Below are 13879 nucleotides of genomic sequence, written 5' to 3' on the forward strand. Positions count from 1 at the left end.
ATTCTGGACAGTTTTCCAAGCAGGTTGTTGCGTGTTTTGACCTTAGTCGCTGTCTTTGTAAGATTATCACAATATGTAAGAGGTCTGTCCAGTGTGACCCGTAGATAAACTGGGTGTGAATCATGCTTTATTCGCTGACCATTGAGAACTATGTTCAGCTCTCTGTCTGCTTGTGCATGATGTAAGCGGAAGACACTCAACGCAGTCTTACTTCCACTTGATATCAGAAGCCACTGACAACAATAATGGACCATAGCCACCATATTTGCATTCCGAACACTCTCAAGTATGTCAAAGGAGGGTGACTGAGTGGACTGACCTCCAGTACCCCCAAATACCCCCTCCCAGTACACACACCCCTCCAGCACCCCTCCCAGTACACACACATGCCTCCACCACTCCCAAATACCCCCTCCCAGCATACACATCCCTCCAGCACCCCTCCCAGTACACACACACACACCCCTCCACCACCCCCAAATACTCCCCAAGTACACACATCCCCTCCACCACCCCCAAACACCCCCTACCAATACACACATCCCTCCACCACCCCCAAATACCCCCTTCCAGTACACACCCACCCACCCAGTTTCCCCCCCGTCCCGGCAGCATCCTTTATTTGGGAACTTGAAATATGGCAACCCTAGACTTGACAGGCATGAGAATCAGGCCCTAGATATGACAGAATGTAGCATTTTCTACTGTTCCCTTTCCCAATGGTTTAACAAAAGTTTTCTATCATCTCAACACCTAGATGTGTGAAGCTTTCTTGGATGCTGACTTCATGATCTCTCAGTAATTCACACCCCTACTAGCTTCTCCATTCCAAGTCTGTAACATTAAATATTTGGCTGTTGCACCAGAGACTAAACTAATCTGTCTTCTGCTTTTGGAGAAAAATGCTAGCCCCAACGATGCTGAAAATAACACCTGCTAATTACCACAGCCTGCCTTGCACTTTCAGCAAATGAGTTAAAGAATCAGGTTTCTTTAAGCCTAATTGGATTTGCAAGCTATTTTGCTAATATGAATAAAGTCTCTAACTGAGCAATGCAGTACAAAATTCAGATAACAGAAGATGTGTGCACAGAACAGAAAGTGTAGTTGCCTGGGTTAGGTAGCTCAGATGATATCTTGCAACATTTTCCAGGTCATGTGGGAACGTTGTTAATTTCCATGACTAAGAACAGAATTCCTCTCTGTCAATTTGGAAGCCACATAATGGCCTTCAGCAAATCTTTTTATAATGCACAATATGAAATTTGGGTAAACACGAGAGCTCAGTGGACACAATGATGAGGAAATGAGTCTTCAGATGGAGCAATCAGAGATCACTGAAGACATCATTTTCATTTATATGCCTGTGTACGAGCCCCATACGTAATGTTGTTATTGTTGTATGCTAAGGAGATTTCAATAAAACAACAACAACAAAAAGTCTGAGTAAATTATCTCACTATTCTGTATAAAATCGCAGAGATGATCTAAAAATTATATAGAGGGCTGTAAAATGAAGTACAACAGCAAAGATACCAAGAGACGCATCATTACACATTTTAAAAAATTTCCATCTCTTCTTGCATAATATCCTGAATATTGACCAGGGTATTATTCAGGGACTGACAGTGGAATTATTCAACACATTGTAATCATGTGTCTCTCTCTTGGTACCTTTGCCATTGTTCTCTATTTTTAACTAGTGTCTGCTTTTGGGACCATCTATCAGATGCATTTGTCATCCCCCTATAGAAATCTTGAAATATCAAGGATATACTGGCTGGTCTCAGGGACAATAGCAGGCTGGAAATTGTTCCCTTGACAAATAACTCCGCTGCATGTCAGGGGTTGTATTCCCTTTTACAGACTAACAACTTCAAGGTGGCAGTAGACCATTATCAAAAAGTTGAAATATCCACAGCGGTCTGGGGGGTTCCCTTTATGATATATTGATTCCAGTGCATCGTGCGTGCATTTCAGTTACATTCTGTCTAGAATTTTTAAATGAGCTTAGCTCCCATTTAGGGACCAAAATAAGTGGCCAGATTTTGAGCCTGTTGAATGCTGAGGTCTGTTGAATATCTAACCATAAGTGTCACAATGGGAGATGTTTGATGTACACCACTTCAAAATCTGCTCATGGTTTCGTTGTTTAAGCGTGAGCTGAGCTCTGCTAAAAATCTGGCCCAGATTGTGGGTGCTGAGCAGTTGAAAATTTGGCACATGATCTACACCAGGGGTAGGCAACCTATGGCACGCATGCCAAAGGCGGCATGCGAGCTGATTTTCAGTGGCACTCACACTGCCCGGGTCCTGGCCACCGATCCGGGGGGCTCTGCATTTTAATTTAATTTTAAATGAAGTTTCTTAAACATTTTAAAAACCTTATTTACTTTACATACAACAACAGTTTAGTTATATATTATAGACTTATAGAAAGAGACCTTCTAAAAACATTAAAATGTATTACTGGCACGTGAAACCTTAAATTCGAGTGAATAAATGAAGACTTGGCACACCACTTGTGAAAGGTTGCCGACCCCTGATCTACACAGTATATCACCAGAAAGTATCTATTATGTCTTAAACCGCCTCTCATAGAGATCATTTAAAATATTTGTCAGGTTAATGAATAGGAGGACGAAGAGTAGGCATTTAGTGCAGCTTTGAAGAATTATGAGTCATGTTGTCCAAAGTTTATTGTATATTCTAGTATTTGCCAACTGGTAGTTCATCTGATTGTCTTTAATGGACATTCACATCTCTATGAAAACTCCCATCCATCTCTCAAATTGCAGGACAATGCCAACTTCAATATTTTTACTTACAGATCTGTATTCTGATTACCGTGTATTATTCCAAAACAATATACCTATTTATGGTGCTTTTCTCTAACTGGTCTTTCCTTAGTGCTGTTTAGTAGTAGCGAATCCTTTCTTTCAAACATTCTAAATGTTTTCCATGTTGCTCATTTATTTAGCATGCATTGCCGAAACTTCCTCAGGATGTACAGTGTACATACATTTGTATAACTTTGAGAAGTGTTTTAAGTTTTTAAAAAAGTGAATTCTATAATTTGAGGTATAAAAGTAGGTTAAATGATAATGATTTTGGGCACTTGAGATATTATGCAGCACATCTTACAAGTTGTTACACACAGATTTATGTCCATTGCATCCAGCATTGGACATACAGGACTGGGCTGAGGCCACTTCATTTCACACAGGCCTTTGATTAGGTTTTTGTTATCAACTTTGTTTATGTTGCAAACGACAAATGAAATGGTTGAGATATTATGCAGCCCATCTTACAAGTTGTTGCACACGGATTTATGTCCATTGCAGCCAGCATTGGAACACGCAACTAACCTCAATCTACCATTGGTGCTTTTCTCAGTTGGTTTCAGTTTATTTTATTATTTTTATTTTTATTTAGTTAGTTAGTTAAAGAGCAGAAAGAGAAAGGATATAGAATTACATTGAATTATACTGTACATTCTGACCTAGGGGTTTGAGTATTCCATTACCAAGCCCTGGTGACATCCATCCCCAAGACACATTTGTAAGAAATTGAATAGTACTTCAGGCAAAAAGCTTACTTAATTTTTGAACATTATTGTTTTTTGTTGCTATCGGGCAAATACACTGAATTTGTGGGTTGTTCTTTGTTAATTTGTTTACTTTTTTATGCGCAATATGGCAATTTTGCCTATTGCCGGTAAGGGGTGCTTATCAGAAGTGACATAGTATCATACGTTTCTAAATATACTACACAAAGCTCTCAGGTAAGCAAGGCAAGCATTGGTAATTATATATTCAAAAGAAAGGAGCCTGCAAACTAGCAGGAAAAAATGCCAAGTGTTGTGATTCTCTATGTAGTGTTTATTCCACATTCTGTCATTTCCCTAGATTGCAGGAACATCCGCCATATCTGTTTCTCTCCCCTCACTCCGCCCCCTCCATCTCCCCGCATTGCATGGTGCAGAGGTACAAGCTCAAGGAAAACCTAGAGAAATGAGCTGGGGGTGGGAGTGAGGGACTACAGCACTGCAAAACGGAAAGACGGGCTGGAAGGACTTGGAGAACCTCCATCTTCAACATAAAAAAACAGCACCTCCTTACCCATCTCCCTCCAAGGCCCACAGTCAGGCCAACCCTTCCTTCTGGGTATGGTTTCCTCAAGTGCTCATCAGTGGTGCATCTGCAGTAAGTCAGCCAGTGTGGGGGCTGAAGAAGCTTGAGAAAGGCGTGCTGCACTCCTTTCCTCAGGCAGAGAGTAAATGGAGATGATCTCAGAAGTGAACCACCCACATGTACGCCAGAAAAATCCATGATTGTACTGGGGCAGGCAGCAAGGCAAAGTCTGCCGGCACTACTCCATTAAACTGGATGTCAGTCAAAAAGTGGCAGAAATGGCTGTGTAAAAATGTCGCTCAATGGCGGGGTCCCAGAATAGTTATGGAACCCGTCCCCCTCGCTCCTGCAATGCCATTTCACGGAAGCTTTTTAGAAGAGGCGGGTACGTGAAGAGAAAGTGATTTGCTTGAAAGCAGCGCTGTGGATATTGCTAATTCTCAACATATTTAATGTGACAGGAAAACATTTAGGAGCCGGTGAGTGGGCTCTTGCAATATATGCTAATTATGACTTGAACGAGTGATGGAATGTGCCCACACTATCACTTCCAAGCTGAGTTTACACAACTCCCTCCCATAAACTATGGGGCCAGTGTTAATATTTAGGCACTCTTTCATAGCTGAAGCTCTTGGAATTTGTTGTTCTCGACCCACAAACTGTGGAAACATTTGTACGCAACATTTTTGACCAACTGTGTCCTTATTATTCTGCCAGGATGTATCAGCATAAGGTCCTAAGCATGGAATTCAGATGGCTATATTTTATCTAATCAATATTGAAATTAGGTTATTTCTTTGTAATACAGTAGTACCTGGGGAAGACACCAATGAGATGTGCTAGGCATTGTACAAGCACATTAGGGAGACCCTACCACAGTGAATTTACAGTCTAAACAGACAAGACAGACCAAGGATTGGGAGCAAAGTATTCTCCTCCTCCACATTTTGCAGATGGGTAACAGGGTCATGCAAAAATTAAGTCATTTGCCCAAGCCAAGGACATATGAAGTCCGTGGCAGAACTGAGAATAGAATCCAGAGTGTCTGAGTCCAGTCCCTTGTCCTGATGACTTTACTTCCCACAGGAAGTTAGATCTTTTTTGCAACAGTGTATTCTTTGAAGAGCCAGGCTTCCAAATTGAACATTGTGGATCAGGAAACTAATAACTAGAACGGAGTAAATTGTGAGGAAAAACTTACCATGAATATTTATTAGTTTTCAAATGGGAATGTCAGTTCAACCCATTCAGGTTTGATTTCCTCAACCATTTGAGTGGTCAAGCTTTACATCCTCATGAAAAGTTAACTATGAGCTTGAATATTCTAAGTACTGCATTTAGGATGGTAATTCTTCTATGCATGTTAGTTACTGATGTTATCCAATCAGGAAGCAAAAGAAATATCCCATGTAACGAACCAGTTGGGAACAATTTTTGTAATGTAAATATTAGATATTTTCAGTTAAATGTTAACCAGATATTCAGATAGTGGAAAAACTGCAAAAGAATTTCAGGAACAAGTTGGAATAACAGATTGTGACCGGAGTCCCAGGGGAGCCAACTGAGGTCACTCAATTAGGGTGAACTGCAAAGAATGCGGCAGACAATCCCCAAAGCTGGTGGATATTCCAAAACTTAGATTTATCAAGCCAGCACAAAACAGCTTGCATAATACCTCACTGGTTATCCAGAAGACAACAACAACACAGTTCCCTTAAAGTAACCCAGCCTCAGGCCTCCACCCAGACACCCAAGTCAAATATGATGAGGATTACTAAAAAGCTGATTCATCGTATAAAAAGATTCTTCCAGTCCCAAAGGATTGGACACATTACCTCCCAGGTTAATGAATATTCCAGATCTTACCCAAATACAGGCTTACAGCCAATTCTCATGAACTAAACTAAAATTTATTAAAAAAGAAAAGAAAGAGAGAATTGGTTAAAAAATCAGTATACATACACACATGAGTACAGTTCTTGAGACTCAGCTTCATAGCAGAGATGATGAGCTTTGTAGTTGCAAAGAGTTCTTTCAGAATTAGTCCATAGGTTATAGTCCAATGTTTATATTCAGGGTGGTCCAGTCAGAACTGGGATCTCAGTCCTTATGGCTTAGGCTTCCCTGCATGAAGTGTCAAGCAGATCTGAGATAAAAAGGATCGGGACCCAAACATCTTTATACAGTTTCAGGCCTTCTTGTGACAGCTCGGAGTCCTTTGGCGAACAATAGGCACTCATGGGGACTTTGAAGTGGACCCATTTCCTAAGCATCACTGGTAATTATCCACACAGATTAACATAAGGCAATTGCTTGTTTTTCCACCATTCGCAGATGATTTGCTGTACGTTTCAAAGAGAGATGAATACAGCATTATCCTACGTTTACAGTTCATTTAAATGTTAAGATGTCCTTTTGATCTCTGAATTAACAGAATACAGCATAGACAGGGACTGTTTGATTACATTGTTGACCTCTACCAATATATATGTAAAAACACAAACATTATCTCCCCATATGTTTTTAAGGGTTGAATTTGAGTCATTTATCCTGCCAGATGCTTAACTCTTTCTGGCCCTGCGTCACACAGATACTCTGAACATTTCAGGAATGTGTCATGAACAGGAAAGAAGGGTGAAATCTGACAAATGATTGAGGGGAAATTATTTACTTGGTTCTAGATATGGCACAACACTGACTTCTCAGTAGCGTACAGTCCCATGGGGTCTCTTCAGAAAATGCTCACTCTGCTGTTTCCTGACTTATCAGCAGGCTCTTTTTAAAAAAAAAATATCACAACCCCAAACTGCCTCATGACTGTTTTTGGGAATAAGTGTTGAGTTTGTCTCGTGGTGTCATTATTACTGATTGATTATCAGTATTCAGACAATCACTTTAACATTTTCACAAATTTTAGTCTATGTCAAAAGTTCCTGTCATCCATTCCAGGGAGCAGAAATGGTGCCACATTGCTCAGGTGATCAATCACTCACCACCAATAAGAAATGCTGAAGAGTCAAAATATGTGCAGTTTGAACAACCAGTAGGCGAAGAAAGATAGAAGCTATTCAGTGAGCACATATGAATAACGAATGCATTTACAACTGGAATTGGTTCTGAATGATTTATTAGCCAGAAAAAATGGCTTGAATTTGTAATGAAAATTATTCAAAATAAATAGTTCAAGAAGCTCTGCTTATCAAGCACATCCTGATATTCAAATGGACTTCTTATTGAAAGCATAAGTTTGTCATCAGCAGAGTTAAGCGTGTGTGTATGATTGCGCTAATTTCATAAATCACCATTTAGATGCATGTTTTGGGAGAGCTGGACTGCTGCTGCTGTGTTCTTGTGAAAATACTGTCATTCACTTGACACTGAATTTGTAGCCAGATGGAGGAAGCAAGAGGTTTTTTATTTGCTGAGGTCCTGTCCTATCACCGGTCAGCAGGGAGTGCCATGGCAAATGCAGTAAAACCTCAGAGTCACGAACATCAGAGTTACTAACCGATCAGTCACCCACACACCTCACTTGGAACTGGAAGTACGGAATTTGTCTGCAGCAGCAGAGACCCCAAAAAAAGCAAATACAGTACAGTGTTAATGTAAACTACTAAAAAAATTAAGGGAAAGTTTTAAAAAAAAAATTGACAAGGTAAAGAAACTTTCTGTGCTTATTTCATTTAAATTAAGATGGTCAAAAACAGCATTTTTCTTCTGCAGAGTAAATTTCAAAGCTGTATTAAGTCAATGTTCATTTGTAAACTTTTGAAAGAACAGCCATAACATTTTGCTCAGAGTTCTGAACATTTCAGAGTTACAAACAACCTCTATTCCCGAGGCGTTCGTATCTCTGAGGTTGTGCTGTGTTTGAAACATATTTTTATTACTAGAGGAAGGTGACAGGTTACCTAGAGTGTTTCTATTACCGTCTCTTTAATTATCTGCATGTTCTTATATTACAGACACTACCACAGTAAATCTGGCCATGGTGTAATGGATACCTGGTATGACAACCCTGTGCCTAGTTATTCCCCCAATAACAGAATCATGGCCAAGGAGCACAGGAAAAGCTTCCAGACTGGTGAGTGGTTTATATATTCTTTGCATTTTGATGCTCTGTCATTGGACTCACTGCTAACCCACCCCTTCTTGGCTGGGTATAGTGTAGGCATTTCTCTGCTTGCTACCGGCATCCCACACGATGGAGTCATAATAGTTCCCCCACATGCAATTCAAAGAGCTTGGGCTTGGATCAGTGCTCATATTTTTAGTGTTGACTTAGATGCTGAATTAAAGGCTTGGCGTCCATAATCAACACCTGATCTTATGAATGTCCTATACAGCACTAGCAAAGTGTTCTTATCTGCAATCCATTTGTTCCCAGCAATACTTTAAACAAATGCATCCTCTCTTTACATTTAGTCATCTAGATGAGTTAGTTTAGCAAACATAACTCCTAAGAAAGTAAAATTTTGAACTACCTGTATTTTTTTCTGCATAAAGGTTCCATTCTTCCCCAATCATCTTTCTCGTAAAGATTTGTTTTAACCAGTGAGAACTTAAATCCCCAGGTATCTCCCCGTTGTGAAATCACCCTGAGGACCTCCTGGGTTCTCTCCTTAGCTATCTTAAGTCTTCTGTGTTTGGCCCATATTGCACAGTCAACCGCAAATAGAGCGATACCTATTCCTGCCCGTATACTCTCTGGGAGATCATTAATCATAATGTTAAACAGGGCAGGGCTGATAACACTTGCCTGTGGAGTGCCATTAGTAAGTTTATACATAAGGTTAACGTTCTGTCACAGGTACTTTTAATAAAAATCAGAGACAGGTCATGGCAATAAACAAAAAGTCACAGAATCCCGTGACCTGTCCCTGACTTTTACTAAAAATACCCTGGAGGAGGACTGATTCAAACCTGGCTGCTGCTTCAGCCCTGGGGCTGCTGCTTTGGTGGCCCGGGGACTGCCGCTCCAGCAGTCAGGCCACCCGCCACTGCTCCATCATCTCTGGGGCTGACAGCTGCTCCAGCCCTGTCCTGGAAGAAGTCCCAGAGGTCCCAGAAAGTCACAGAATCTGTGACCTCCATGACACAATCATACCCTTATTTATAAATATTCAATGTATTGCAATTGCCAGATTCTATCACATAAGAAGTCTCTTATGCACCAGAACATTCTTCCTTTTATTCCAATTGTGGCTTCCAGCAATCCTTCCCTCCATAGCATGTCACGTGCTTTTTCAGTGTCCAGAAAGACAGTTATCATAAACCCCCTGTTCCTTGTGGTTTTTTTGTATTTCTGTTTCTAATCTTACAATACGATCAACTGTGCATCTACCTTTCCTGAAACCCCTTTGCACAGTTTACAATTGCTTTTTTTCCCAAGAATGCTACTAATTTCTCATTTATCACTCTTTCCATAATTTTGTCCACACGCAATGTGAGGAAAATAGAATAGGTCCATTGTGCATAATTTGCCAGGCTTTCCTATCAGTATAACCGCCGGCTTGCTTCCACTCTGCCAGTAGTAATCCTTTTCTCCGTGTATTATTTTATAATTTCAATAAAACTCTTAAACTCCCTTCTGCTAGGTGCTTAAGCATTGCATTACCATATATACTCGTTCATTAGCCTGTTCGTTTATAAGCCGACCCCCCAAAATGGTTTGGTAAAAATAGCAAAAACTGCATGTCCCTTTCATAAGCCGACCCTATATTTCAGGGGTTGGAAGACTTTGGCTCCCGGCCCACCAGGGTAAGCTGCTGGCGAGTCGGGACATTTTGTTTACTTGGAGCGTCTGTAGGCATGGAGCCCCTCAGCTCCCTGTGGCCGCGATTCACTGTTCCCAGCCAATGGGAGCTGTGGGAAGATGCTCCAGGTAAACAAAACGACAACGTATTAGATATTCAATTCAATGATTCCATAGAGAAGAGGTCGGCAACCTTTCAGAAGTGCTGTGCCAAGTCTTCATTTATTTGCGGTAATTTAAGGTTTCGCGTGCCAGTAATACATTTTACATTTACAGGGGCTGGCGGATGGAACCCCAGACTGGCAGCAGGCTGAGTGGACCGGTGGCTGGGACCCCAGGCTAGCAGCGGGCAGAGCCACTCAGCCCGCTGCCGGCCCGGGGTTTCATCCATCCAGGCTGGCAGCAGGCTGAGCGGGGCCAGCGGCTGGGACACCAGGCTGGCAGCAGGGTGCCACAGTAAATCAGCTCACGTGCCGCCTTTGGCAAACATGCCATAGATTGCCGATCCCTGCCATAGAGTTTAAAATCATCAAATTTTGGTGTAGACTTGTTTATAAGCCGAGCCCCGCTCTTTGATGCGTCACTTTTTTACCATAAATATTCGGCTTATGAAAGAGTATATACGGTACTTATGCTATCTTTCCCTGGGGCTGTATTTTTACTTTTGTTTATAGATTTTTTGAGTTCCTGGATGCTGAAATTTTCATTTAGTTCATTGTCTTTATGTTCTATCCAGCCATGTAAGAGCTCACCATTTTCTTCAGCAAACATTCTTCCCCCCCCCCCCCCCCAAAACTCTTTACTTGGATTTGTTTCACTACTAACTTTTTGGAACTTTTTTGCTAAAATTCTGCTTTTCCCAAATTAGAACTTCAACTTTATCATTTACTATAAAACCAGGTGTGCACTTGTTTTTACTCCATATTCCATTCATGCTTTTAACTTGTTTCTCTCTCTCTCAAACCTCAGAATCTTTATTCAATTTTCCACAATACAGTCTCCAACTCTCTTTCATGGCCTTTTTAATAATTCTTTATGCCACTGATTTATATTTTTTATAATTCATTAAGTTCTTCCTATTTATTGTATTTTTGCTTGTTTGTATGCATTATTTCATTCTTTAATTGCTGCTTTACAATCTTCATTCTGCCAGGGAACTGGATTTCTGAGTTTGTGGCAATTAGATGTCTTACATATAGCTAGGTTGGCTCCTGCTACAACTCCCTTTATTATATTACCATAAAATTCCTCTAGATTGTCACTTATACAATTGGTACTTAGAAACTCTGCACGCTTACTCTTAGAGAGTTCCCAGTTTGCTTTTCTAAGGCTCCAGGTAGGAATCCTTTCAGTCAGGGCCGGCTCCAGGGTTTTGGCCGCCCCAAGCAGCCAAAAAAAAAAAAAAAAAGCCGCGATCGCGATCTGCGGCGGCAATTCGGCAGGAGGTCCTTCGCTCCCAGGCGGAGTGAGAGACCGTCCGCCGAATTGCCGCCGAATACCTGGACGTGCCGCCCCTCTCCGGAGCGGCCTCCCCAAGCACCTGCTTGAGAAGCTGGTGCCTGGAGCCGGCCCTGCTTTCAGTGTTTTCAACACTACCGTGGTGTGGATATATAATTTAGCATAGGGAAGTGATCACTTCCCATTCCATCTTCTTTATTGATTTCCCAGCTGCATTTACTTGCTATATTACTTGTTGCAATTCCCAGATCTAAACATGAAACTGTTCCATCCACCAAATTACACCTAGTAGTTACTCCAATATCGAGCAATGCCAGTTTGTGCATGTCAATGAACTGTTTCAGGCATTTGCCATTATAATCAGTTTTCCTACTTCCCCATAATTCATTATGGCTATTAAGGTCTCCACAAATAATGTACAGGCCTTTGACACCCTTAACAAACTCTTCTTATTCTAGATTGTCTGGCTTTTTACATGGGTTGTAAACGTTATAGATTCATATAAAGGTGCTCTATTTCTGCAGAGGAATCTCAACAGCATTGCACTCAAAACTTAAGTTGTATACTTCTATGTTACCATAACTACGACCTTCCGTTATAAATATACAGATCCCTCCTCCTCTTATTATTTCTCTGTCACGTCTGTGTATCGCTGTCTGGAGTGGCTCATGATTGTGAGTGCCTACGTTAGGGCTAGGGTGACCAGATGCCCCGATTTTATAGGGACGGTGCTGATATTTGGGTTTTTTTCTTATATAAACACCTATTACCCCCCACCTCCTGTCCCAGTTTTTCAGACTTGCTGTGTGGTCACCCTAGTTAGAGCAAAGTGTCCAAAGCAGGGCAGACACCCCCAACTGGCGGTACGGTCTGTCATTAGATTTTACCAAGCCAGTAACAAATGGGAATGCCTAAATTACTACAACAGTCTTATAATGGAGTCACAGACAGTCCTCTTAAACACTCCAGACTCCCATCTTGCCACCCAGGCAAGCTAGAATATGTGATAAATGTACACGATGTAGTTATCAGAGGGGTAGCCGTGATAGTCTGGATCTGTAAAAAGCGACAAAGAGTCCTGTGGCACCTTATAGACTAACAGACGTACTGGAGCATAAGCTTTCGTGGGTGAATACCCCATGCGTCTGACAAAGTGGGTATTCACCCACAAAAGCTTATGCTCCAATACTTCTGTTAGTCTATAAGGTGCCACAGGACTCTTTGTCGCTTTTTACAGTGTAGTTGTGACAGTGTTGTTCCCAGGATATTAGAGAGACAAGGACTCACTTCTGTTGGTGAAAAAGAGAGACTTTCGAGCCACACAGCACTCTTTCAATAAAAGATATTACCTCACCCACCTTGTCTATGTGATAAATGGTCACTTACACCAAAAATCACAAATCCCGGTTACAGCCAGTCCCAAGAGACCAGTCACTCCCAGGTCAATTTGCATCCCAGATCTCACACCGAAGACAACGCTGGTAGCCGATCCTATAGTAAACTTACTAAAGGTTTATTGGCTACGAAAAAGGAATGAGAATTGTTGAGAGGTCAGGCAGGTAAAATATATATGAAGAGGTGAATCGCACTCTATAATTTCAACAGGTAGCAGAGACGTAGTAATCTGTCAGTTCCCCAGCCATCTGTTAGGGCTACTCAGAGTAACTCTGAGGACCTGATCTTCTCATTCAGTTATTTTGCCCTGTTAGAATCCAAACAGTCTAGAGATGAAGAATTTTTCCTTGTGTCCATACCTATAGTGGCTTCTCACAGAAAGCAAGCTCCCAGGATAATTACATGGGCTCTTTGCGGGCAAGAGAGAGGAGCACATTTAGAGTCTTTGATCTCTGATCATCACACACACAAAGACCACTTGCTTTGAAATGTGCTAGAATTACTACTTTCCTATTAAAGATCTTCATTTGCATTATACAAGGCTTCTTTCTCATTTGATGGGTTATTTAGTTACAGGGGAGTACATGATGTAAAGGTTTGCTGTTACATTATAACAGGAAACAGATAAGTGAAAACAATTCAAACAGAATCCCATTGATTTTCATGAAGTTTAAACACAAATACATTCTTATACATTTAACAATCACTTTGATCTATATCAGGGGTAGGCAACCTATGGCACGCGTGCCGAAGGCGGCACTCGAGCTGATTTTCAGTGGCACTCACACTGCCCGTGTCCTGGCCACTGGTCCGGGGGGCTCTGCATTTTAATTTAATTTTAAATAAAGCTTCTTAAACATTTTAAAAACCTTATTTACTTTACATACAACAATAGTTTAGTTCTATATTATAGACTTAGAGAAAGAGACCTTCTAAAAACATTAAAATGTATAGGAGTACTTGTGGCACCTTAGAGACTAACAGATTTATTAGAGCATAAGCTTTCGTGGACTACAGCCCACTTCTTCGGATGCATATAGAATGGAACATATATTGAGGAGATATATATATACACACATACAGAGAGCATAAACAGGTGGGAGTTGTCTTACCAACTCTGAGAGGCCAATTAATTAAG

At 41.1% G+C, this 13879-nt stretch overlaps 1 protein-coding gene across 4 annotated transcripts in view; it reads left to right on the forward strand.

The window, feature by feature from the left end:
* Window positions 1-13879, forward strand: part of NECAB2 (N-terminal EF-hand calcium binding protein 2) — a 366975-nt gene that overhangs the window by 306281 nt on the left and 46815 nt on the right. For all 4 annotated transcript variants that reach the window (XM_034788644.1, XM_034788645.1, XM_034788643.1 and 1 more), the window contains one exon: window positions 8099-8217. In XM_034788644.1, the coding sequence (XP_034644535.1) occupies window positions 8099-8217 (119 nt within the window). The remainder of the gene's footprint in view (window positions 1-8098; window positions 8218-13879) is intronic.

The sequence above is a fragment of the Trachemys scripta genome, chromosome 13, assembly GCF_013100865.1.
Source record: "Trachemys scripta elegans isolate TJP31775 chromosome 13, CAS_Tse_1.0, whole genome shotgun sequence".
NCBI lineage: Eukaryota > Metazoa > Chordata > Testudines > Emydidae > Trachemys > Trachemys scripta.